The sequence below is a fragment of the Xyrauchen texanus genome, chromosome 28 (genome assembly GCF_025860055.1).
Source record: "Xyrauchen texanus isolate HMW12.3.18 chromosome 28, RBS_HiC_50CHRs, whole genome shotgun sequence".
NCBI classification, from domain to species: Eukaryota; Metazoa; Chordata; class Actinopteri; order Cypriniformes; family Catostomidae; genus Xyrauchen; species Xyrauchen texanus.
The window spans coordinates 11815318-11842047 of NC_068303.1; the positions used below are offsets into that span (position 1 = coordinate 11815318).

General features: G+C 36.3%; 1 protein-coding gene across 1 annotated transcript in view; it reads left to right on the forward strand.

Moving 5' to 3' along the window:
* Nucleotides 1-2262: 2262 nt before the first annotated feature.
* LOC127622119 (tumor necrosis factor receptor superfamily member 21-like) overlaps nt 2263-26730 on the forward strand; it is a 29423-nt gene continuing 4955 nt past the window's right edge. Inside the window, exons 1-4 of the mRNA XM_052096056.1 lie at nt 2263-2641; nt 9376-10003; nt 14086-14610; nt 21758-22023. Coding sequence (XP_051952016.1) covers nt 2606-2641; nt 9376-10003; nt 14086-14610; nt 21758-22023 — 1455 coding nt within the window. The 5' untranslated portion in view covers nt 2263-2605. The remainder of the gene's footprint in view (nt 2642-9375; nt 10004-14085; nt 14611-21757; nt 22024-26730) is intronic.

The following is a 26730-nucleotide window of genomic DNA, read 5'->3' on the forward strand; positions in this document are numbered from 1 at the left end:
CTTGTATGAATGTAACACATCATAAGAAAGTGTTTCACTGCTGTTCAAATGCACTTCCAATCACATCATTGATATGTATAAATGTTTTCCATCTGAAAAGACTAAATATTAAATGAAACAAATGACAATAAAAAGCAAAGTAATCTCTTCAGTAATCAAAATACTTTTTGAATGTAATAATCTATATAATTCTAATTACCAATTATTTAAATTGCAACTGTAGTTGAATAAAGCAAGTAAATAATCTAATAAATAATAATCTAATCCCAAAACTGAAGATTGGACAAAACAATGAAACTTGGAGGCCATTTCAGAAATGGCAGCTTAACCAGTAGAGGACATGCATTTTTCAGTACAGTCTTCTTAATTCTTGCTTTTATAAATTTGTGAAGTTGATTGATATGCCCTGTAATTAGAGCCGGTCAGAACAAATCAATACCTATAATTAATTTACAGAATGAATTTTTTTACTATTTGAGTATCACAGTTCTAATTAGTTATGATTGACTTATCACATGTGAACATTAGAATGTGAGCTGTTTGAAATATGATCCTCAAACCACAGACGCTCTCCTTACATCCTGTAACGTATACTGAGAAAAACATAATCTGGTGTTCAAATAACTGACAAACATGAATAAATCTAGTAATATTTGTTTGAAAGACTTAAATATACTTTCAGTCCACAGTACAGCACTAGGTAGTGTGTAATCTCACAGTGACACGAATAGCCATATTGTTGCACATTTCAGCATAGATGCACTAATGTTAACCAGACCGATGCTCTTCTTTTACCCCATAGTCCCTAACCCACTTAGAGTGATTAGAGTGGCACGTGAGTGCATTTTCCCATTTCAACCTTTTAGCTCCCAGTTGCACATGTAGGCATATGCCAGATGGTGTATCCCTCATCTGCCAATGGACTCTGAGGTTTGCCTGCTTGAGAGTCACTGGAAATAATCTCTGGTCCTTGTGCCAGAGACACAAAAAATTATGTTATGCTGTTTACATATGTCTAAGTCCTGATAATGGCTGGAAGACCTTCTTTCAAATTATATTGGAAGTGAGACTGGCATTAGGCTATTCATGTACTGGATAGATGTACAGTATGCATGATATATAGTTGGATGGATGGATGGATGGATGGATAGATAGAAAGATGGATGGATGGAAATACATTTCTATATAGTGAATATTTACTTTAATATTATTTTAATTAATATTCTAGATTTTTCATCCTATTTTATTCTATAAATATCTATATTCTTTCTAGATATGTGGATATACACTAAACACTTTATTAGGAACACCTGTTCACCTACTTATTCATGCAATTATCTAATTAGCCAATTATGAGGCAGCAGGTTAATACATAAAATCATGCAGATACTGGTCAGGAGCTTCAGTTAATGTTCACATAATCCACCAGAATGGGGAAACCGTAATAACACTGATTAAATTTTGACCGTAGCATGATTGTTTCTGCCAGACGGGCTGGTATGAGTATTTCTGTAACTGCTGAACAACAGCCTCTAGAGTTTACTCAAAATGGTTCCAAAAACAAACAACAACAAAAAAACATCCAGTGAGTGGCAATTCTGCTTACGGAGACGCCTTGTTGATGAGAGAGGTCAACCAGGCTGGTTCGAGCTGACAGAAAGGCAACAGTAACTCTTGTAGTGTACAATAACAGTACAATTGTAGTGAGCAGAATAGCATCTCAAAATGCACAACATGTTGAACCTTGCGGTAGTTCGGCTACAGCAGCATAGTATTCCTAATAAAGTGCTAAGTGAGTGTATATGTGAGTGTAAATGCGTATTTAAGTGTATATATATAATTTTATTTTACCAATGCTTTTGGCAATGTGGACAGACAGACAAACAGACAAACAGACAGACAGACAGACAGACAGACAGATAGATAGATAGATAGATAGATAGATAGATAGATAGATAGATAGATAGATAGATAGATTATTGAAGAATGTGCTTTGCCACAACCATTGCCCATATCATAGGATGTGGATGTACAGGGCACCTGTGCAACACCTTTCTTCTTGATAACATTTGATATTCGGCTTGTAACGCCCTGTATGGTACACTGCTTTTCACTTCACTGCGCCCAGTCCCAGAATCTTCCCGGAAACTGTCTCGCATCAAGCCTCTGATACGGTCTGCGGTACAGACAAGCAGCCAGTGGCAAGTTTCGCTTGTGACGTATGTCCCCAGCACCCGCCCTCTTCATTCAGCAGCAGCCCGTGTTTGCGGCACAGAGAATCAAGAATCTGTAACCTGGACAAACAGAAGCCAGACTTCAGTCCACAAATCCATCTATCATCGCTATGGGAATTATACCGTTTTTCTTCCAAAACGAAGCGCTTATCCCCTACTACTTGAAACCCGTGCACTCAGGGGCACAGACTATAATAAGCTGTCATTGGACGGAATTTGTGCACTGAAAGGAGAGATCCAGCAAAGGTACAATACCTTACACAATGTGGGTGTCCTGTTATTGACGCGGAGATGGTTATACTTCATCTATGAAGTGCAAAAGTAACAGATGTGGACCCGGGCATATTTAAAAGAGTGATTCGACTGGGACAATGCTTGGGAAAATGTCCATCAATGTGTCGCTCCTGGTAAGCCAACGATACATTCGTTATTCAGTTGTTTTTCTCGGATCCTCCCGAATATTCTGGCTTTTGACTAATTTAAAGGGACAGTAGCTCTACCTGGTGACGCTTTTGTAGTGTGCTGCTATAATGACAATGGCTTTGCTCCCAACAAAAGATGACGTTTTCTAAAACAGTTTATTTTATGGTATGTAAATATTTGTATAGAAACTTTTTTTTTACTATAGTGTTATTTATTATATTTCTATATTTTAAACAATTTATTGGTATTACTGATTGTAACACACTTATGTTTTGAGACACAGCTTTCGATAAATAGAGGTTGGATTGGAGAAATTCTTATTTTATTGTTTGTGGTATAGTTTTCATTTATTGTCCTACGTACATTTGTCAGTGCTTAATAATGAAGTCCATTAACAATAAAGTCATCAACTTATATTGTGTGTGTCATTAACTCAAATTGTATTATAAAGATCTAAGTGGCATGTGTATGTATGTAGATATTGTTTAAATACATTGCATGACTTAACATTCCTTTAGTCATTGTTTTATATACACTGACTGTATTGTTTTAAAGGAGCTACATGATTTGACATGCCTATGTTCATTATTTAATATCCGCAGTATGAAGTCAATTGAGGTTAATTTGGTATATGACATCAAACTGACTTATCCATTTGCAGGTTTTTATCAAAGGTCCATCAAATTCCATAATCCACCCAAACACCCATATTAATGTCGACCAATGACTTATTAGTCTCACAGCTCCAGAAGGTTTAGCAGTTTGAACCATCCATGTGCCTGTGAAAAACATATTTGGTGGCAATGACGCAACTGATGCAGTGTGTTTGGCATTTGCAGGAATATTCCTTGCTCATTCATGGAGCATGCAGAATCTTTGGCCGTTGTCTAGTATAAATAGGCATGAATGACTCCAGACAGGGAGTGTTTGTACTTGCTACGCAGTTTTCAGTTATGATGTATCACAGGTGCAACAGGTGTCCTGTTTGTCTGGCACTAAGAGCTCTGGCACAAGGAATCCTGATGATATCACATTTGTCCCCATGGATGTTCCTGCGGATTCGCACACCACACCATTCTTTTCCATGAATAAATGAACATTTAGAGAGCTATACAATAATAAAGCCCGCAGCCACATTTCCTGAAGCACTTATTCATTATTTCCATGTAGTTTACAGCATCTACATCCATGGGAGATACCAATGGGTTGTGTTCCTAAGAGCTTCTGGGAATGTTTTATTGATTACTCACTAAGTACATATATTTTAGAATTATGTAAAGCGTATAAACACAGGTTACAAGCTTGGTTGAAATGCCAGGTCATTTCATTCACGGGTTTAATTACACACTTTGCCTTTAATGGAATATTCCAGGTTTAATACAAGTTAAGCTCAATCAACAGCATTTTTGACATGATGTTGATTACCACAAAATAATAATTTCAACTTGTTTCTCCTTTTCTTAAAAAAAACACATATCTGGGTTACAGTGGGGCACTTACAATGGAAATTAATGGGGACAATCAGTATACGTTACTCACTGTTTCTAAAGTATAGCCAAAGATGTGAACAATACGCATGTTAACATGATTTTATATGATTTTACATTATTTTATAAAAAATGCTTATTAATCTTTTCTGTGTAAAGTCATATACATTTTTAATATGAATTTGCCATGACAATGTAACACCATAAACCCTTAAACACTTAAAAGACCAAAAAAATAACAAATAAATAAAACAATACCTAATGATTTAAACAACTTTACAGCTCAAATAATTCATGAGATTTAACAGAATAATTAATGGAAGCGCTTTTATAAAATTTTATAAAAAACTTCCATTGTATGTGCCTCACTGTAACCTCAGTTTTTACTTTGTTTTAAAGAAAAGGGGGGGGATGTGTCAAAATAATTTTTTGTGATAATCAACATGCCACAGATGCTGTCGATTGAGGCTTATGTGTATTAAACCCAGAATATTCCTTTAAGGATTTGCCTTGGTATTAAAATGGTCTTCATCACTTTTTGCATGCATGTAATTCCTTGTGGCTTTGTGGCTACTAATATTTATTCTGCAACTTTCGGAATTATTTTTATAAATATTTTAGTATGAGTGCCTGAAGGGATGTTTTGGTTTGGTAGATGAGCGGATGCTAAGGCACTTTTAAAGTCACAGCTTTAAAAGGGAGCAGCAACCTTTTGAATAGTTGCCAGTAATGCGTATTTTTCCAATGTTTTGACTTGTACCCGAAATCTTGTTGTGGAAGACAGGGATGGTTAGTATGCGAATACGCTCACTCACACAAGCAATTATTTTTCTGTAAGGGTTGGGATTTTCCATTGACTTCTGTTGATTTTATAGAGAGCTAATAATATTTTCTATCCCCTAACTCTAAACCTTTCTTCAGTTTTACATTTTCATTAAGACATTATTTAGTATGTTTACCTAGTGGTTTTCCTCATGGCATTTGGTTCCTATAATATAGGCAAAACCCTGACCCCCATATCTGCACAATCTTTCACAAAATTGCTAAAGAGCAGATACTCAACTACATAGAATTGCCCTTTTAACTCCGACATTGTTTTGGGTGAGTTGACAATGTGGAGTGTGGGTGGAGTTGGTTTGTACATCATGCATTCTGCGGTTATCAAAAGCAAAAATGCATGAAAAGATGTTCCTCTTATCTTATGGCTGCAAGTTCCTCTTTCAAGAGCCGGTTCAGAGAAAAACTGACTTGTCTCTTGACGCAACAGAGTACTCATTTAGTGATGGGAAATGAGTTAGTCTAAAGTGCTTTTATAGACCACTAACCATGCCGACATTGTCCTATCATCAGTGAAATTGTCCCCATCACTGCCCTACTTCAAACCCTGGTCTCTTAGCTCACTGTTGGCTTGCTCTCTATTTCTCCATTAGCTGGTGGAAAAGCAGTTAATTCTAATTGCTATTCATATTCAGCAGAAGCTATAGTCAGTTGTTCTACAAAGCTGCACTTAAGCAATCCCTGTCAACCAACTGATCACTTACTTATAGTTGTCTTTGCATATTATGCTGGAATAGGAGGAAGTATGTTAATATTGGAAAAATTACCTTTAATTTTGTGATAGATTTTGGCATTATTTCAGTGGTAGCCTGGGAAATTAATAAAGGCTTAAAGCAAAAATGCCACAAAAAAAGCCCTCATAATTTAAACTGGAGTGGGGACAAAAAATTCCCCCATAATGAGTTGCTCTGTTTTATTTGCAACATCTGATTTATTTCTTAATATTGTACTCTAGGCATAGGTATACATATTGTTGCATGACGCATACGATGTAATACAATTATACTATGAATGTTAATAAGTAGATTAAATTAAAGAATTTGACTTTTTGTTTTGTTTTGTATAATTGGAAAAGTCGTGCTCATAAAAATAATAAAATGCCTCTGAAAATCATACCAAGGGGAGAAGCTGAATGAAACAGAATGCATGCAGTATTTATTTAAACACTTTCTTTTAAATAACTATTTCCAACTTGACATGGCATATTAAAAATGCGGCATTCATTAATGGCATGTGTTTCTGAAAAAACAGCAAGAGACACAATGCATTGGACAATAGGGATGTCAATTGGGCAGATAAACTAAGTTCACATTTTTACCTTAAATATCTGACTTTGAAAAATATTTTCAAAGTCAGCAGATTTTTTTAAATTGTCGCCGTTTCCGTAGTCCACAAGGGGGTGCATTAAATCACAGTTAAATTACTACAAATAATATTCCTGGCTGTTAAAAATGAGCAATCAGTTTTTAACTAATGTGCATAGAATAAATAAAGTTTTAGCCAGTCCATATTTTCAAATGTTGAGTCAAAAGAACAATGGAGGTAGGGAGGGAGGGGGGTTGCTTAAATAGACAGTTCACATGGTGTTACACATGCACTGATGCCACAGTATACTACCCATGACTCAAACTTCATAATAACAGAAAAATACTGAATTGTTTTATTATTCATTATAGTTGTATGTATAGTAGCAGGTTTCCTAGATAGCAGTGGTATTCGGCTGAACTCAGTGGTGAAGTGGCTCAGACAGTGAGCATAGGCCAGGGGCTGTTCAAATGGAACACAACAGAATGGAACCGAACGAGAGGATCTAGAGACACATTTCCAAGTTGATTATCTTTCCTAACAAAGCATTTAAAAAACTCATTGCTTAATCTAAGAAACGGTTATTAGAGAGCAAGACGCAATGGCCAAAGACCTCCACCAACTGTAAGGGGCTGTTCACACCGAACACTTTTGCAACCATCCATTTGTTTTTCTATGTAAACACACTAGATGAACATATTTGTTTCGCTTTGTTTTTGTTTATTCAGCGTCTCGTGCAGGAGCACTGTGACTTCAGATGCTGTGTCAAGCTAAAAAGAACTTTAAAAGCATATTGAGACACCTACTTTCTATTAAGATTATTTGTTGCTCTGTGTCTAGCCAAAGAATTTGATCGATATGAAGTCATCGTCAGTGCTTGGCACAAATCCAAAATTCAAATACGCAGTTTTAACATTCGAATGTGCATTTTTCTTAAATTTGATGAATATTTGAAATTCTTATTTTAATTTGACACCCCTAGTGGCCAAAGACGTCTGTTTTACTTAGTTGATTAGATACATAAAATTGACTAAAACCCATCCCCAGTTCTCAGCAATGTCAGTTTGTTTTGATAAGAGAACATTAAAGTCATGTCTGGTTTGAAGCAGCATGGTTCATTCAGCCCATTCAGCCAGCCCTCCCCTTATTAGCAAGGAAATTAGTATTCTGTGCTTTTATTCTAGTGTTCTGTGTGGTCTGTTGTAGAGGAACCATAATAAAACTCCAGGTGTTTCATGATCAGCAGTTAATAGAACTTTGTGTTACAAAAGTGATGATGCAGCTGGACCCTTGTGTGCTAGATATTAGAGCTTATTGCTTTCCAGCATCATATTTTTGGTGACGACTTTTGTACCATGGCCAAGATGTGGTGAATAAAGCTGTTTTTCGCGGCCAAAGCCCCATTTATGTTTGGAATTAAAATGTGAGAGTAAAGAATTTTAGGTACAGTTATCATGCTGTGCTGTCTGGAGGTTTGGATGTGCCAAAGCAGTGGAGGGGACTGTAATGATTGGAATCTGTCTTTGGTGGATCATGTTCAGTCTCTAGTAACTATAGAGTGGATGTGTTTATGGCCGTCTTATCATCAAAAGTCATTTTGAAGGCCACCGAGCTTTAAAAGTGCTGTCAACACATACCAAGGATCCTGATTTTGGTCTTTGAAGTGTTGGTTGCATGAATGGTTTATTGCACTGTGTAAATGTTATCCAGGCATGTTTTGCCATCTGCACTGGGTTTAAAGAATAGTAGTTTTGTGCTTTTTTATGAAAGTCACATTAAAATCGACTATGAAACTTTTTACCATGCCTTCATTTATTTTTTGTACTTTTTAAATGCTTTTTATGTGAAGATTTAATTTCTTTAGCCTTGTCTCAAACCCAGACTTTCAATTTCATAAAAATACTAATTATTACATGTTTGAAACTATAATAATCTCAACAAAGAGTTAAATAAATATAAACAATTTCAATATTTATTGTGTTAAAATGATTCTATGAATTTTTCATAAATTACTTCTGTCCCACAGCTGTGGTGTAATTTCCATCCCACCAAACAGTTTTGCCCCAAACATTTTTGTTAAGTTAGTTTTTTTACAAGTTAGTGTTGAAGTTTATGTTATTAACAAATTAGTGTATTTGTTCAAAAGGACAAAAGTGTTAATATAAAATATGAGGAATATGGGTATATAATATTGTAAATGTAGTTTCTATAGTTAAAAGAATAGTTCACCCAAACTATTTTAGAATAGTATCTTAGCTCTGTAGGTCCATACAATGCTAATGAATTGTGACCAAAAATCTGAAGCTCCAAAAAAAACACAAAGGCAGCATGAAAGTGATCCAAAAGATTGGGTTAATCCATGTCTTCTGTAGCGATCCAATCAGTTTTGGGTGAAAAGACACCAAAATATACATATTTTTTGTACTATACATCTTGACATCTGCAGTGTCCTTGGTGATCATGATTTCAAGCTCGATTACACTTCCTAGCACCATCTTGCGCATGGGTCAAGCACTAGGAAGTGTAATCGAGCTCGAAATCATTATCATGCCTAGAGACTGCAATGGCAAGATGTACAGTAGAAAAAATAAGTAATATTTTGGTCTGTTCTCACTTAAAATAGATTAGAGCATTTCAGAAGACATGGATTATACCAGTGGAGATATATGGTTTAAGTTTATGTTGCCTTTATGTGCTGTTTGGCAACCATTCACTTATATTGTATGGACCTACAGAGCTGATATATTCTTCTAAAAATCTTTTTGAGATTTTGAGTTTGAGTAATGCCGAAGAAAGCAAGTCATACACATCTGGGTTGGCATAAGTGTGAGTAAATGATAAGGGAATAAAAATTTGTGGTTGAACTATTCCATTAACCTATGAGTAAGTGACTGGCACAGAGCAAATTGAATATACGTATAACTTGCTTAATGATAGAATGCCGTAATGAGTTTATCTGCATCAACTCATTGTTTATGGTTGCTTCTTACATAAACCGATTTCATAGTGTCCATTCACCATATTTATTTATTGTGTGTTGTGATTTTCATTGCATAACAGTCTGCTTGTTGTTCTTTCCCTTTTGTTAGCTGCTGTGCACTGTGGTCGGTGACTTCTTAACCCATGCACTGACCCCCAGCCCGACCACAGAGAAGCCTTTGTCTTCTCGACACTACCACCACATCGACCCCAACACTGGGAACAAGCTAGTGTGTGACAAGTGTCCGGCGGGCACCTATGTGTCCTCTCACTGCTCTGAGGCCAATGTGCGGGAATGCAGCCCCTGCCCGGAGGCCACCTTCACCCGGGGTGAGAATGGGGTGGAGCAGTGCCACCTTTGCCAGAGACGCTGCCAAGCCCCTTTTATTGAGAAGACACCTTGTAGGTCCACCACCGATCGGGTATGTGTGTGCCCGCTGGGCAGCTTCTCCCAGGGTGGAATGTGTCAGAAGTACTCGTTATGTCCTCACGGGTGGGGCGTCAGAAAGCGAGGAAGTGAGACAGAGGATGTGCGTTGCCGCCCATGTCAGCGTGGTACCTTTTCTAACATGGCCTCAGATTTTCTGAAGTGCCGAGCTCACACAGATTGCCAGTCTCTGGGCTCAATGCTGCTTATCAAGGGCAACGAGACAACAGACAACGTGTGTGGCCAAATTCCAGAAAGTTCCGTCTCTGTCCTACTTGGAGAGGCCTCAAGCACGGCGTCAGCACATATAGGTGAGAATAAAAAAGCTCTATCAGCAGGTATTTACCATAAGAACTGTTCCTTTCCAATGTAAAAACATAGCAATTACAGTATCTTTTAATTTTATTTACATTTAAATCACTTTAAAAAACATTCTGTTAAATTTACATAAATATCTGCCATCTGTGGTTGCCATTAATTTACAATAAAAATATGTTGACCATGTTTCAGGATTTTTAAAGCCCATATATTTACATATTTCACTATATTAAATTATTAATATAGTGAAATTATTAAATTATATACCCTCAATATACTAACCTTGTTGGACTTTAAAAGTGTACTTTTTACTTTAAAATGTATAATAACCTTGTGACAACAAAAATCCACGTAAAGATTTATAATTCATCAAAAGTGGCCCTTTCAGGAGCAATAATGAATATACATGTAGAGACAGTGTACACAGTGTTACTCACACAAAGACACCATCAAGGTAACACATGTGACATGAAAATAATGCAATAAATATTAAACTACATAAATATAACACAGATCACCCCAGTGTACATAATATTTAAAATAAGAAACATAACTATTCCCATAAAAGTATAATACAATTTTGTGGGTCATGCAGGAACTTCTGGCAATGCCCGATTCTTGTTTTTAACCGTAATTTTAACAATACTTTACCATAAAAGTACATTTATTCTCTAGTTACACAGTAATGTAATTACATGTAACAACAAATAGCCAGCAAGTTTCTGTATTACATACCACATTAAAATTAATGTAAAACTATCTACAGTAGTTTAAAGCTTACTGTATAATGAGTTATAGTATGTGCTGTACTGTAAAATTACAGTAAACACAGATATACAGTAGCTTACAGAGTAAGTTAAAAAGTATTAAACAAATGAGGCCTTTTTGAAAAAATTCAACATTTATTACACAATGACAACTCACATGAAATCACATAATATTTACTCATAAAGGAAAATATTGCAAGAACACTCTCCAATTCTTCGCCTGTCCAGAGAGAGCAAAATAAAAAATCTATTAATATTATGTTACGTCAATCTTGTTTTTATATCAAAATGGCATTTAGGCTAAAAGAAAAAGCAATACACTCTTAACAAGCAAGGTTGTGCACCATTCAGAGATAATGGTCAGATGTTACTAACATACATATAGAATAAAGTCCAGAGCAAAACATTTACACATGTACTTTGTGTACATCATATTTTTACTTTTTTATATTACAAATAATGTGGTTTCAAAAAAAAAAACACAGATGGCAATTTGATTTGTTCATTGAGAAGAGGCGGCAACGTCATCCATTGACCATTCGCCACATGCAGAGAGATACATAACTGCTGAACGGTTATGGGAACATACATTCCATATTGCCATAGACGTAGTATATGGAGATTGAGGGGCTCACGGGGTGTGTGCCGGCACAAGATCCACCTTAAATTTATCCTACTCAACATCGCGTTCCTTCCGTGACTCCTCGTGTGAACCCTCAGGAGTCACGGAAGAGGCGCGGGAGACTGAATCGTCCCTCAGAACAAGGGCGATTCATGAGCAAAGCGTCCTCGTGTATGTTGACAGTGAAGTAGTAGAGGGCTTCTAGACGAGATATTAATCAATGTCTTGAAGGAAGAAAATTCTGAGGAATGGTGTTTGCTAGCCCACTTTTATACCTGACAGCTTTGGGCATAAAAGGGCGGGGCTTAAACACTATAGCCAATTTTAGAATTTCCGTTATTGTAGAAAGGTTTCAACTAGGTTATGTAGAATGAATATTTGAGAATAAGAGAATATGAAACTTGATGCACAGTATCACACACATGCCAGCAACCCCATGAATGCACATACCTGTATACTTAGAAAATACTTGTGCATTAATGTCACTCGATGGATGATCATGTACTTTTGAAATACACGGAGCATGCACATAGCCCAAAGTTTTAAGAAATACTTGCATAGTCTGTGGAGGTTAAAAAGTGACCAGCTACCCCCTCTCGGCTTATGCGAAAACTGGATTGATGCACATATAATTAAATTAGAAAATTCCCATGCATTTGTGATAAACGTAATGATAAACTTAATACATTAACCTCCTGAAACTGTAAAAATCTGCTTTTCACTTTATTATTTATTGTTAATTACTGTAGTAATTACAGAAGAGCACATGATGAAAGTTCATCGATAGTGGCTCTTCTAGGAGCAATGACCAATAAACATGTAGAGACAGTGCTCAGTGAGACACAATCAGGGAAACATGTGAAATTAAAATGATGCAATAAACATTAAATAAACTACATCAAATATGACACAGAACACCCCAAAGTACATAACTGATATTAAAAATAAGAAGAAACACAACAATTCCCATAAAATATTATAAAATGTAATGGGTCACACAGGGAGTTCTTGGAATGTCCGATTTTTACCATACTTTTAACAATAATTTACTGTAAAAAGTACATTTACTCTCATGTTCAACATAATATCAATTTTAACCGTTAATTATACATGAAAATCATAATTTTCACATCCAAATGTTTTTATTTTACCGCAAAACTACATGCATTGTCTTTTTAAATATATAAAAAACATTTAGGTATATTTTACGGTAACCATTCGTTAACCAGTTTCAGTTTTTTTTACTGTAGCATTTTTACAGTCTTTTACCGTTACAATTACAGACATTTTTACAGTATGAAAAATACAGATCAGTTTGACAGTAACAATGTAAAAATAATCTATTGTAAGGCACAGTGAAAAATGAAGCAATAATACTGTTTTAAATTGCCAGCAACACACTGTAAAGTATCTACAGTAAGTTACAGTTAGAAAGACTGTAATGATACTGTTAAAACAATAAAAATCATGAACAATGTAAACAATATACATTTTTATCATTAATTATATGGTAAAATTATACTTTTACATACTTTTCTTTTACAATATTTTACTGTAAAATTACATGGATTCTCTTTTAAATACATTATTGTTTTTGTGTGTGTGTGTGTGTGTGTGTGTGTGTGTGTGTGTGTGTGTGTTTGTGTGTATATTAAGGTAACTACCATTAAACAATTAATGTTTTTTTACTGTAGAATGTTTTACATTATAAAACTACAGACATTTATATTCCTTTCTTTTTATTTAATATAAATAATGTAATAAAATATTTGTTTCTGTTTATTGTCCATTTTTGTCCATTTTGTTTGAAGACCTCCTGCCTTTATGATTAGATAACCTTTATAATAGAGATGACCCATACAATGCTTATGCGTTGCACCATTTGTGTCCATCAATAGTTTCAAGAAATCTTTTAAGAACGTTTTCAATTTGTTTTATTTTTCACTTGTTCAAAATAAAGTTACATACAGTGAATGCCAAAAGAGATACATATTTTTTCATAGCACAATATCAGTTCTGAAATGTTAAGTTATTTCTAGTTGTTGATAGTTCTAGTTCTAGCTGGTGATTTCTGTTGCTGTTACATTCTCCCAGCTAGCTGAGTGAACGTTTTCATCCAATGGTTCTGTTGTTACAGGGCTTCCTCTTTTGTGGTTGCTCAACAATGTTCAACCAAGTCTTTCAGATTGGTGCTTAAATATAGTACTGGTTGTATAGGATGTGAATATATGGTAGAAGAAACATCTGAAGGCATGTAAGGGTTTAGCTGTTGTTGTTAGTAGTAGTAGTTGTTATAAATGCATCAGAATCTCTTAATACGCAGATTTGAAAACATAAAAATATAGAAATGCATGAAAATATTATTATTGAACTTCAAGTAGTACCCTGTCCTATCCTATATGTACATTAGAGAACATTTCTGATTCCTCAGATTGTATTGGTTTTAGTTTTTGGGTCAAATCTGAGCAGTTGAGATTAGCAATTCTTGAGATTATGTTGGGCCAGCACAGCTTGAGTCAAGACAGCTCCACTCTCCTAGTGCCTACACATGCCAGCTTGATGCTGGATTAAAGTTTTAGAAATTCTCCCTTCTGCTTTGTTGTCTGGGTTAAGCTCATCTTTAACTGCATTTAATTCTCTCTCTCTCTCTCTCACTCTCTCTCTCTTGCTCACTCTCTGCACACAGCAAGTACTGCAGTCTTACCAGCTTCGGAGTTTCAGGATGTAGCAGGGCTGGTCTTCAATAGCAGTGAGACTGCCCTCGACTCTGTAGACATTCCCACAACCACAGCTTCCTCAAAGTACAGTGGTGAGAATGGAGGACTCCTAATCGCTGCAACTCAGGACCTGCCTAAAAGGCAACACAAGCTCTCCTTATCACGGGACCACCAAATGGCCAACCAGCAGGCCATGGAGACGCTGTCTGAGGACAAGATACAAGGATTGGGCTACCGGCCCATCCGCAGGGGTGCGCCAAGGCCCAGCACGCACAAGCACTTTGACATCAATGAGCACCTACCCTGGATGATAGTTCTGCTGCTTTTGCTGGTGCTGGTGGTCATCGTAGTATGCAGCATAAAACGCAGCTCACGGGTGCTAAAGAAGGGTCCCAGACAGGACCCAAACAGCATTATGGAGAAAGCCATCCACAATAATTCCAGCTCTCCAACACATACCAAGGAGAGGTGGATTTACTATTCAAATGGCCAGGGTGAGTTGAAACCACACATTATAAAGGTCTGTTTGCACAGTCAGATGCGACTAAACAACATGAAAGTATAACATATTTTTCACAACCAAGCAATTCACATGAGTTTGAGACAACAACAACAGATCATCACAGTAAATTATTTTAGACTTGCTGCGAAGGAGTACTTAGACATACATTGCTTCATCTTAAATCCTACCAGATCTCACAAGAAATCTTTATGATTGTACAAGATGGCAAAATTTTAAGAAAAGTATATATTTGATTAATCGAGTTGGCTCGAACAAAAACATGCAACTTTTACTCCCATTGACAAAAATAAACAAACCAACAAACAATTATTCTATGATTTTACCTATGTCTAACCCAAACCTTAAACCTAACCATGATTTTAAAAGGAAAATATCTTTTGTGTACCACGAAAGAAAGAGACAAGGGAAGCGTATTACATATTATTGACACACATCAGTCATTTGTATTGCATAAAAAATATGGAATGCGTAATAAAACAATGTCACTGACCTATCTTAACCTGTTGATACCCAATCCCCCCGCACGCAGTAGTGACGTCACTCTGCTTACATTTAATATAGAATTTACCGTCTGTAAATGTAATTAATGTTAACAAATGATACATCTTTTCAATGGTCTAAGGGTTCAACTTTGATATCCGATCTCTGTTTCACATTAGCAATGCTCCAGAAACAGCAATTTAGTTATTTGTGCCAGGAGTACAAATGAAAACATGCAATATCAAAATAGGACTTCATACCTTTTATATGAAAACGCGATCACCAGATGAATCCAGTTCGCCACACTTGGGTCAATTGTCCATGACAAGTGTTCATTGAAAAACATCCAATAGCACTTTGTCCATAAAAGTGATAAATCTGAGAAATATTTATATATTCTCCATTGTTTACATGAGATCTCACCTGAAAGATTTACCCTTCATCGTCGTTCTTCAACAAACTATGCAATCTGAGCAGCATTCATGTTGTAAAACTGTATATGATCTTATATATATTAGAGTCTCGTAAACAAAATGAGCATGTCTCCAAAGTATTTTTTTAAAAATGCGGAGTAGTTTTATTCATATAGCCAAGCAGTGCAGTCAGATTTATTTACTCTGTACGCCGCCTGCGATTTTACAGAGAAAAAAGCTTGCAGGAACCTAATTTTTTGTTAGATCATCTTCAAATTTGAAACATAACTTCTTTAGACTTGTGGCTTTAAGGTCATTGTATTTCTGGGTTGTCTTGGCACTTGTATTATTGTTTTTTTTTTAGATTATAAAAACATGTTCAACACAAAATATTTCCATTAATATAAACTTTAATAAATAACAACATATATTAATTATGAAATAAATAACGTGGGAAATAAAGCCCAGAGTGTCTTCTTTCAAAAGATACTGTGGGCCAAAAGAACTGTGTCCATACTCCAAAGGGTCCAATAAATACAACCATTTAAGTTCAGGTATGTTATTTTCATGGTTTGTGCTCAAAAAGGGGGTGCGTATCAACAGGTTAAGATGAACTGTCGGATAGGAGGCTAACTCAAATTTAATGCCTGTATTGTATTGATTTAAAATTTTGTTGTTGATTGGTTGGTCTCTATGGGAATAAAAGTTGTACCGTTTAGAACAACATTGATTTTTTATTTTAATGTGTACCATATTTGGGTTTATGAAAATACGTGAATGACTATATGCTCTGAAAGATGCAAGAAACCAAAACTAACACCCAGCGCTTTCCAATCAGTGGTATTGGGCGCAAAATAAATTCCATTGCAGTAGATCATCTATGGATCTGTCATCACACCAGTGCTGTTAATCCCATTTATTCCACTCTAGAGAATGCAATACTGTTTACACAAACAAGACCAGTGTCCAGTCACACGCTCATACAGAATCTGATCTCCTTCCTTTTCTCATTCTGCTTCTCGGGTAGATTCTCTTTTATTATTTATTTCACACTCTATACCCCATAACCTGGTTGTTGCTGTATCAGTGGCTGCTAGGTTATATCTGTGAGACGTACAGCTCTGTGGCACCGGCTTACAGTACATCAGCTTCAGATATCCGCCCATGTATGACTTTGCTTCAACCCTGAGCAGTTGAAACCAGATTATACCAGTTCTATGTGGTTTGAGAGCTAGGAGTTTATCAGTGTACATGTCTTGATGGGAGATTGTAGGAGGGACTGGCTTTTATGTAGTGAGAGGTGTCTGAATACAAAGTGCCAGCCTATAAAGAATTGAAAACAAAATCTTCTTCAAATATGTGCAGTACAGAAGAATTTGAAGACTTTACTTTGTTAGTGTTTCTTGCTAAGTCAAGCATTTCTGATTTGAACAGCCCCCTAACACAAAGTATTACATTTTGTGTGCAATTTGTCCCTTATCATTTGTGCTAAGGGCATGAATGATACCGTAAATTGTTTTGCTTGTTATGGAGTGGTGTGCTTTTACTTTTATATGCAATCAGACTTATGATTTAATCGTAAAATGATTGATAACATGGGTAAAAAAAAATATATATATATATATATATATATATATATATATATATATATATATATATATATATATATTATGGCAATATAATGTCAAATAGACTTTGAGTTGGCCAGTTGGCAACACACTAACCACCCAACACATAAAAAGTATGCAGAATACCTTACCATAGCATTGTACAGGTTTTGTATGGGCTTTAAATTAATAGTTAACCTAAAAATGAAACTTCATCCTCATGCCAGTCCAGATGTGTATAACTTTCTTTCTTCTACAGAACACAAACTAAGTTTTTAAGAAGAATATTTCGGCTCTGTTGGTCCACACAATGTAAGTGTATGGTGGCCAGAGCATTGAAGCTCCAAAAAGTAAATAAAGGCCACATAAGATTAATCCATACTCCAGTGGTTTAATCCATATCTTCAAAAGCGATGAGAAACAGATCAATATTTAAGTCCTTTTTTACCATAAATGTTCACTTTTAAAATGTGAAAGAATGTGAAAGTGAAAGTTGAGATTTATAGTTTGTGGAAGAAGTCTGAATACAAAACAATTTCCAGTATTTGTAATTTGTGGGACAGTTTTTTTTTTCTTTTTTCTTTTTTAACAGATTGAGTTGTTTTATGATATTCAAAAAGTTAATTGCCCTTGAAAATATCAGAGAAGAGGAAAAGCAATGGCATGCTAACAATCATAAAATAAAAAAAATAAAAAACATTGTTAAACACTTCCACCAGTTCCAAAAAAAAAAAAAAGCTTGTTATTTTTACTGAGATGTTTTTCTTCCTTAAGCTTTTAAACATGAACAATTTCATTGTTTATTGACTTCATTGTAAAAAAATATTTATTACAGTTTTTTCTAAAACATGCTTTACAGTTGAGTTAAACTGAGATAGTAGAACCTCGTCAAATCATGTGAACATATGGGTTAGAAATGCACAGGTACATTTTATACCCCGGTTGCCTTCGCGAACACAACACAAAACATTTACCTAATTCATTCAAGGTGTGTAATTGGGTGGCCTGAAGGCATGTGTGTCCGTTTACTACATTAGTGAAATAATGGCCATAAAGGGCCACATGGGAAACATACATAAAGATGAAGGAGAGATTGTACAAATAGTTAATTCTTTCATTGGAGGCCAGGAAGTACCTCGAATGGTATAACAAAGCATGCATAGGGAAGATCAAAGACATAGAACCACCCGCACATACACCCCATATAACAACCTCTGGGATAGGTGATATCTATAAAAAGCCCACTGCCTAGAAACAGGGTGGGCTGTTTTTTTTTGGTTGTTTTTTTTATTAGAGACGATTAGGATCTTCATGGGTGAGCTCAACTCTGCCAACATTTTGTGTTAGTTTCAGGGAAACTCGGAGGAAGCTTGTAGGATCCCCCTACTAGTAAGCCTCCCCTGGTTAATGTTTAACAGTTCACCAGGAGAGCAGATTCATTTGATGGGGAAGTGATAATTACTACAACTAGTATTGTGTATGTTGTGTCAGGGATTTATGGGAGACATTCTTGCAAAGCCACCACAGTGACTCTCCTGAAAGGGGAAATCCTGGCTACCTTTGAGGATTTCTTTGTTTTGGAGCCAACCTAGACCTGTTACAGCTGGTTTGCAACTTCATTTGAATTCTCATATGAAGACATTAAAGGCTTTGTTCTATTGTAAGGGTCTGTGGCGGATAAGCTATTGTCTTCACACATGCAAATTATGAGTAATGTGTTTTAATCCACTGTCACCAAATACTTTTGTATCACATGTGCAGACAACAGTTGTATAATGTAATCCAGCAACAGAATGACAGAATTGGTCTCATCTTTTAAGTCAGGTACGTCAATTTTATCCTTCAGTTTTCAATCTGAATAATTGGATTGAAAATGTATTACCCATTTCTTTGGCCTGCAATAGAATAGCATTAAGAACTATATCATATAAAAAATAGGACCATGCCATTTTTATACACACATTTAGAATTTTGGGGGCTGTTATTATGAATTTCTGTGGCATTTTTGCCACGAGCACCTATTCATTTCTGACCCTGGGATATACTCTATGAAATGATTTGTTAACTAGAGGCCAGCTGTCAATACAATAAAATTTTTAAAACTTAAAATCAGCCATCTCTACAGCTAGATATTATATGACCATGACACTGTATAACTAAATAGGACAATGAACAAATATTCAAGTCATGCAGAGTTTCATTATAAAAGTGGTCTTGCTGATTGAGAACATAAACACAACACTCTCTACATTGGGATATTAGCTTTTAGTAGCTTTCTGGGTATTTCAGTAGAGTTGCCTTTGGGACTAAGGCAACCAAGTCCAACAAACTGTACAGTCATAGACAACGGAAAGCATCATGCGACCCATCATAATCGCCCTACATCACACTTAGACAGAGAGTGTCCTCCTTTAGTGCTCTGTCATGCCATAGAAACCACTGGAAACGACAGGCGAGCGGATAGGCATCCTGCAGGCCCTGGCATTTTTGTGGCATGCTAGAGAGCTCTAGTGAATTTGGTACAGATGGATCACAAACAGCACAGATCGGGCTTACAGATAGATGCTTTAATACCTTGCATTCCTGTAGCTTGACTAGTAGAGCACGGTGTTCGACTAGTAGATCATGGGTTCGATTCACATGGAACACACAAACTTATAAAATGTATACCCTGAATGCACTGTAAGTTGCTTTGGATAAAAGTGTCTGCCAAATGCGTAAATGTAATGGTGCGTTCATCCATCATCATTCATTAGACTGTATTGATGACAATTAACATTATTTATAATTTATACTTTATCAGTAGACCATGTGAAAACCAGAGCCTTTTCTGTGCCTTTATTATAAGTTTATGTTTTTTATTAATTTGTTTTATGAGGTGTAGCAACCATATTATCCCTACAATTATAGAAATGTCATGTTTGTCCCCACCATGACATTATTTACCAAGTCTTATGCATATTTCACATTTTAATATCCTATTTTCCAAACTATACGTTTTCAAGTTTCGAAGATACAGTAAGGTACAATAAGTATCAAAAGGGAGTATTAGCCTTGAATTATAATTTAAATTAAAATTGCATTTTAACACAAGTGTCAGAGATTGAATTAAATGTTCTTCTAGGTCTGTAATGGGGTACTCTTTTAGAAAGATTCCCCAGGAGGCAACTGTTTGTCACACTACACCCAAGTTTATAAACAGAGGCATTACTCTGGGTCACTTCTGTGACCTTAACCATGTATGTCACACAGCAACCGCTGATGTACTGTAATTTTAGAGCACCACCCTCCTACACTTTATGATAAAAAATGTTCACTGTCACTACGATGATGATACTGCGACAACAGCAGATCATGCTAACTGCATACATTACAAAAACACATGAATGCTTTCAGATACAGTAGGTACAAAAGTTACCATTCTGTGTGACATATGGCATACTGTATATCAATAGTCAGCATTGTCCACATTGGAAATCTTGGATTGAAAATCTAATTTAAAACTGGAAATAAACAAAGTTTTAAGAATTTTAATCATATTAAAAAATTAAGTTATGATGGAAAATAAATATTTAGAGGGTTAGTTCACCCAAAAATAAAAATTCTCTCATGATTTACTTACATTTAAGCCATCCAAGATGTGTTTGTTTTTCCCTTCTTCAGCAGAACCGAAGTGATGATTTTTATAAGCACATATCTGCTTTTGTCATACAATGAAAGTAAACAAGTGCCATTAGTCTGCTGGTTATTTGACAGTCCAAAAGGCATATTTAGGCAACATAAAAGTAATCCACATGACTCCAGTCAATCAATTAATGTCTTCTGAAGCAAACCGATAGTTTGGTGTGAGAAACAAATCGATAATTAAAACGTTTTTAACTTTAAAACGTTCCTTCCTGCCAGCATTGTATTGCCGTTTGAAATGATCCAACTCTTGCTTGACTTTCATTCCTCTGTTTTATACAAAACGTTGGCTTCACACTTCTCGCGTGAACGCACCATTGCGCTTCTTTCACTGATGCGTCGACTGCTGGCAAGAAGCTCTTTTTTTTTTTTTTTTTTACAGTTAATAAAGTTTTAATTATAGATTTATTTTTTACACAAACCTATCGATTTACTTAAGAAGACATTAATTGATTGACTGGCATGGTGTGGATTACTTTTATGCTGCCTATATATGCCTTTTGGACTGTCAAATAGCCAGCAGTCTCATGGCACCTGTTTACTTATGGACTAAAAGAGCTGAATAGTGCTAATAAAAAATCTTCACTTTGGTTCTGCTGAAGAAAGAAAGTCAGTCACATCTGGGATGGCTTAAATGTAAGTAAATCATGAGAGGATTTTCATCTTTGGGTGAACGAACCCTTTAAGACACACATTTGTGAAATTGACCATGTTATCTCCTTTGTGCAAAAGGTCAGATTTCCTTGCTGCCATTGAAAAACAAGATGTATTCTCTCAGATCATGCTGGGATAATCATGTTTTGCAAAAACTTGTGGAGTCCATACCAACTCGAGTGCATGCTGTTCCACAAATGTTTTACTTTTGTATGGGGTTATAGTGGGGTACAGTATACCGTAGATAAACATATGTTTGACCTTTCCACTCATTCTCCAGGTGTTGACATCCTGAAGCTGGTGGCTGCACAGATCGGCAGTCAGTGGATTGACATGTACAAGTCTTTGGCCAATGCCACAGAGCGAGAGGTGGCTGCCTTTTCTAACAGCTACTCAGAAAATCCCGAGAGGGCATATGCTGCTCTGCAGCACTGGACCATACGTGACAGTGATGCTAACCTGGCTAAGCTAATCAATGCCCTTCACCGCCAGCGGCGTATTGACGTGGTGGAAAAGATCCGGAGTTGCATGGAAGACAATCCTCAGGTGAGCAACAACTGTTGCGGGACAATACAGAATTGCAAAAATAAGAATTGTTTTCAAATAGATTTCTCCAACTTCCATTGTTTGGACAAACATGTAGTTGACATGTTGGACTGCTTGAACAAACAGTAATGTTTTGAAATGGCCAGAGTGTTTGTACTCTTCGAGAACAAATTGCTAACTCATTGCACTTACACTTGTTACACAGTACCTGGGATGGATGAAAGTATTTTAAAGGAATAATTCAACCAAAAATGAAAGTACTGTAATCATTTACTCACCCTCATGTTGTTCCAAACCTGTATTTTCTATTAAATTAAAGTGAATGGGGAGAGGAGGGGAAGATTCTCAGTTAATAATTACTTGAATTTTAGTCTCGCACAAAGTTATCATATGATTTCAGAGCTTGAAAAATGTAGCGTGTAAATCTGATGGACTACTTTTTTATCCATTTTGGAATATAAATATTGCTTTAACTGAAAAAGTACTCATCTCACCTTAAACATACAATGTGCCATTTAAATACCTGTTTTAAGTGACACCATATAGTAGAAAGGTTTGTATATTAGCAAACATCAGACTACAACCTGTCCTGTCATGGTCAATCCACAAGCTACTAATGAAGCCATGGATCAAGTAGTCATGTGTATACAGTCTTGCATAACACACACACTCTTTGTCTAGCTCAGTTCGGATAATACATACACTCACTTAGCACTTTATTAGGAACACTATGATCCTAATAAAGTGCCAGACATGGTCTCCTGCTGTTGTAGCCCATCCTCCTTAAGGTTCGATGTGTTGTGCGTTTTGCGATGCTATTTTGCTCACTACAATTGTACAGAGTGGTTATCTGAGTTAGTGTAGCCTTTCTGTCATCTTGAACCAATCAGGCCATTCTTCGTTGACCTCTCTCATCAACAAGGTGTTTACCCCCACAGAGCTGCCACTCACTGGATGTTTGTTTTCGGCACCATTCTGAGTAAACTCTTGAGACTGTTGTGTGTGAAAATCCTAGGAGATCAGCAGATACAGAAATACTCAAACCAGCCCGTCTAGCACAAACAATCATGCCACAGTCGAAATACTGAGATTCTGATAATTGATGTGAACATTAACTGAAGCTCCTGACCAATATCTGCATGATTTTATGCATTGCACTGCTGCAATATGATCGGCTGATTAGATAATTGCATTAATATGTAGGTGTACAGGTGTTTCTAATAAAGTTCTCAGTGAGTGTAAATGGGAACACAACTGGGTAAACAAAACACATGAGTTGCTCATGACTCCTGGCTGCATCCCATTGAGCTGCATTACTAATGACTAAGGACTGAAAAGCTACCAGAGATAGAGTATCAATCATCAACTTTCATTTTAGAGTTTTCATTAAGGCCATTCCCGTATAAGGGCCATTATATTAACTGCCCTTGTCTCAAGGTTGCAGTGCTGTAGATAGTGCAGTTAAGGCTTTTTGACTCATTTTGATACCACTGATATCACCAAGATATATAAAAAATAAATAAAAAAAAAACACTCTTATTATACCTGTTTTCTATATCTGTCTGTTAGCACCACCTAATAATCACCTAATTGCTTGTTGACTTCCACTGAACCTGTGTCTGTGAAGGTATGGCAAAAATCATTCTCTGAACAGCACATCCTATCCACTGTTACAAAGCACTTAGTCTTAGTCGTAGTCTATTTAGTCTCTCCACCCGTCCTGATGTCATCATGTTTTGTTTAGAAATCTGTTCAAGTTTAAAGGATTAGATCACCCAGAAATAACAAGTCTGTCATTATATACACATTCTCTCATCGAATTTCAAAGAACCTTCATGCTGGTCTTACCCATACACAACAGTTTGTAGTGACCATTGAGGTTACCCACCCCCCCAAAAAAGCACCATATACTGTAGGTAACCCATATGAATCTACTTAACAACTGTATTCACTATGATGAACTGGTGTTGTACGTAAGGAAAAGACCTGCATGAAATTCCTAAACAGATAATTTTTTCTTTGTTCCACAAGAAAGAAAGTAATACAGGTTTGGAATGACATGAGAGTAGGTAATTGATGACAGAATGTTCATTTTGTTAACAACATTTTAACTTACTGTTAGAGATGCAACTGACATCAGTAGTGAAACCACTGAACGTGAGAATTACCCGGTCTGGTAGGGACGTTTCTCACGATGAAAAATATGATGAGGACTGGTGTCTACTCACGACTCATGAGATCTGATATTGAATTAGTTATGCTGTACAACAACGGTACATAAATGGGGGTGAAACATATTAGTAGAAAGAGCTCCATTTGCGTGCGCTCATCAGAGACACGTTCCAGATGAAATCGCGTGTATCCCATGCTCTGCAGTGTCATAGCACGCAAACTGTAGCCTCCAAAAAGGTGAATGAATTACACATGGCAAGACAGAGGCAGATGCTGGTATTTTAAAGAAAGTAGTCCAATAGTCTGTCTTCTAGGTCTTTACGCCTGTGTGTCTGACCCCAAACAATGCTCACTGCTGTACATTTCCACATGCAGCCTTTTACAGAAATTTAACTGCAATTTTCAGTTTAGAGGTCATGTGTGAACACGACCTGTTCTAAAATACTGGTAAATTTCACTCTGGCTATTTCCCTGAATGAGAAGTTGTAACATTACATGAAAAGTTTTGATGCTATGTGTAAACAGATGCAGAGGATTAATGGTTTGAGTTCATACGAGGTCAGGATGTGTGAATTAAGACAGAGATGATTCAGTTACTCTGGAATCAATTGTTGGACAGATAGTGAAATTATTCCATTTTGTTAGAGGATATAACAGATATTTGATGGAGCCGACTAAAGAGGAAATCTTGTGGTGTATGGTGTAAGACTCAAATCTGAAGTCATATGTTGAGCAGCCAATGGAAACTGACATTAAATGAGAATTTTTTTTTAATGTTTATCTTCTACCTTTTCATTTCATAGGTCTGCTAGCAACTTCAGAACAAATGCTTTAAAACAGAGAGAAAGACAATAATATCAATTCACAGTCAAAGTATGCAAAGTCAGTCCACTTGGGCGTAACATACTGTGCCAGTAAACCTCAGATAAGCACCCTACGAGGAGGAACACATCTATTGCTCCACTTGTTGTGGAAGCTGGCCAAACAGCCTGAGGACTTTTAGACACAGTCCGAAAGCTGTCACCCACCAGCACTCAGTCTCGACTTATGTTACTATTTTTATAAATATATTTGTGTACAAGTAGTTCAACAGCTTTTCCAACTAGTCATAAATAATAAATACAATTGTCTTTATCTATTATTTTAAATAAAGTTTTGGGCGTTTTTTATTTATTTAATTTTTTCATTTGTTTGTTGATAGAAGTAGAGAGACAGGAAATCAAGGGTTGACAGAAAGAGCGGACCGGGATGGGAACATGACCTGGGATGGACTCAACCAGGGTTAAATGTCAGATCACTTACACTACCACAATGCCACTGCTCTGGCACTATAAGATATTTTGATGCATATTGTTAAGCGTACTGCTACCAAGCTTAATTTGGTCAGATGCTGACCATGCGTTGTGCACAGTAGGTGGTCTTGTTGAGTCATTTTCCGTATCTGTGGGTTGTGGTACAGCATAGGTCAATGAGCTTCATCCTGTGAAATGCACTGTCTGAACCGTTGCTTGTGTGGTTAAAACAATGCTTTTGTTTGATTTCATCAGTGATGTTGGACCCCAAATTTAAACTGGTGAACAGATTCTAGTTTGTATTAGTACATTTTAATGAGTAGTGGTTGACTGATATATGTAATTCAAAACTGATATAATATGCATATTGGGAACACAGGAACACTATGGTCCTCCTAATAAAGTGCCTGACGTGTCTTCTGATGTTGTAGTCCTTCTGCCTCAAAGTTGATGTGTTGTGCATTCTGAGATGCTATTCTGCTCACAACAATTGTACAGAGAGTTGATCTAAGTTACCGTAGCCTTTTTGTCAGCTCAAAAAAGTCTGGCCATTCTCTGTTGAACTCTCTCATCAACAAGAAGTGTCCGTCTGCAGAACTGCCACTCACTGGATGCTTCTTGTTTTTGGCAACATTCTTTGTAAACTCTAGAGACTGTTGTGCATGACAGAAATACTCAAACAAGCCCATCTGGCACCAAAAATTATACCACGGTTGAAGTCACTGAGATCAAAATTTTTTCCCCATTCTGATGCTGATTTGAACTTTTACTGAATTTATTACACTGCTGACACACGATTGGCTGATTAGATAATCGCATAAATAAATGCGGGTGCCATGGACTCGACTAAGGTGTTGACTCGAACCCAACACAAATTACAATAATTATAAAAAGAAAGTGTTACTGATATTTTTTTACTCTGGGATGGCTTAGAGTCATCTAGGTCTGTAAAGGTTGAAATCTCCTGACATAGAGCTTGATACATTTTATATCATAAGAATGAGTGAATGAAACTTTAGTTACCTGACATATAACCTTAGTCTAAAAGTAACATTCTTTGAAATCTGTTCACACACTGTGTACAGTGTGTACTGTGTACTGTGTACAAAGACAGCACAGCATCAGCATCAGCCAAAATAGCAGATGAGGCTCACTTTGTTGCTCATTTCCTACACAAATTATTGGTAATATTACCCCAAATAGCCATATAGTAAGTCATCACATAAACAGCATTTAATTAGTG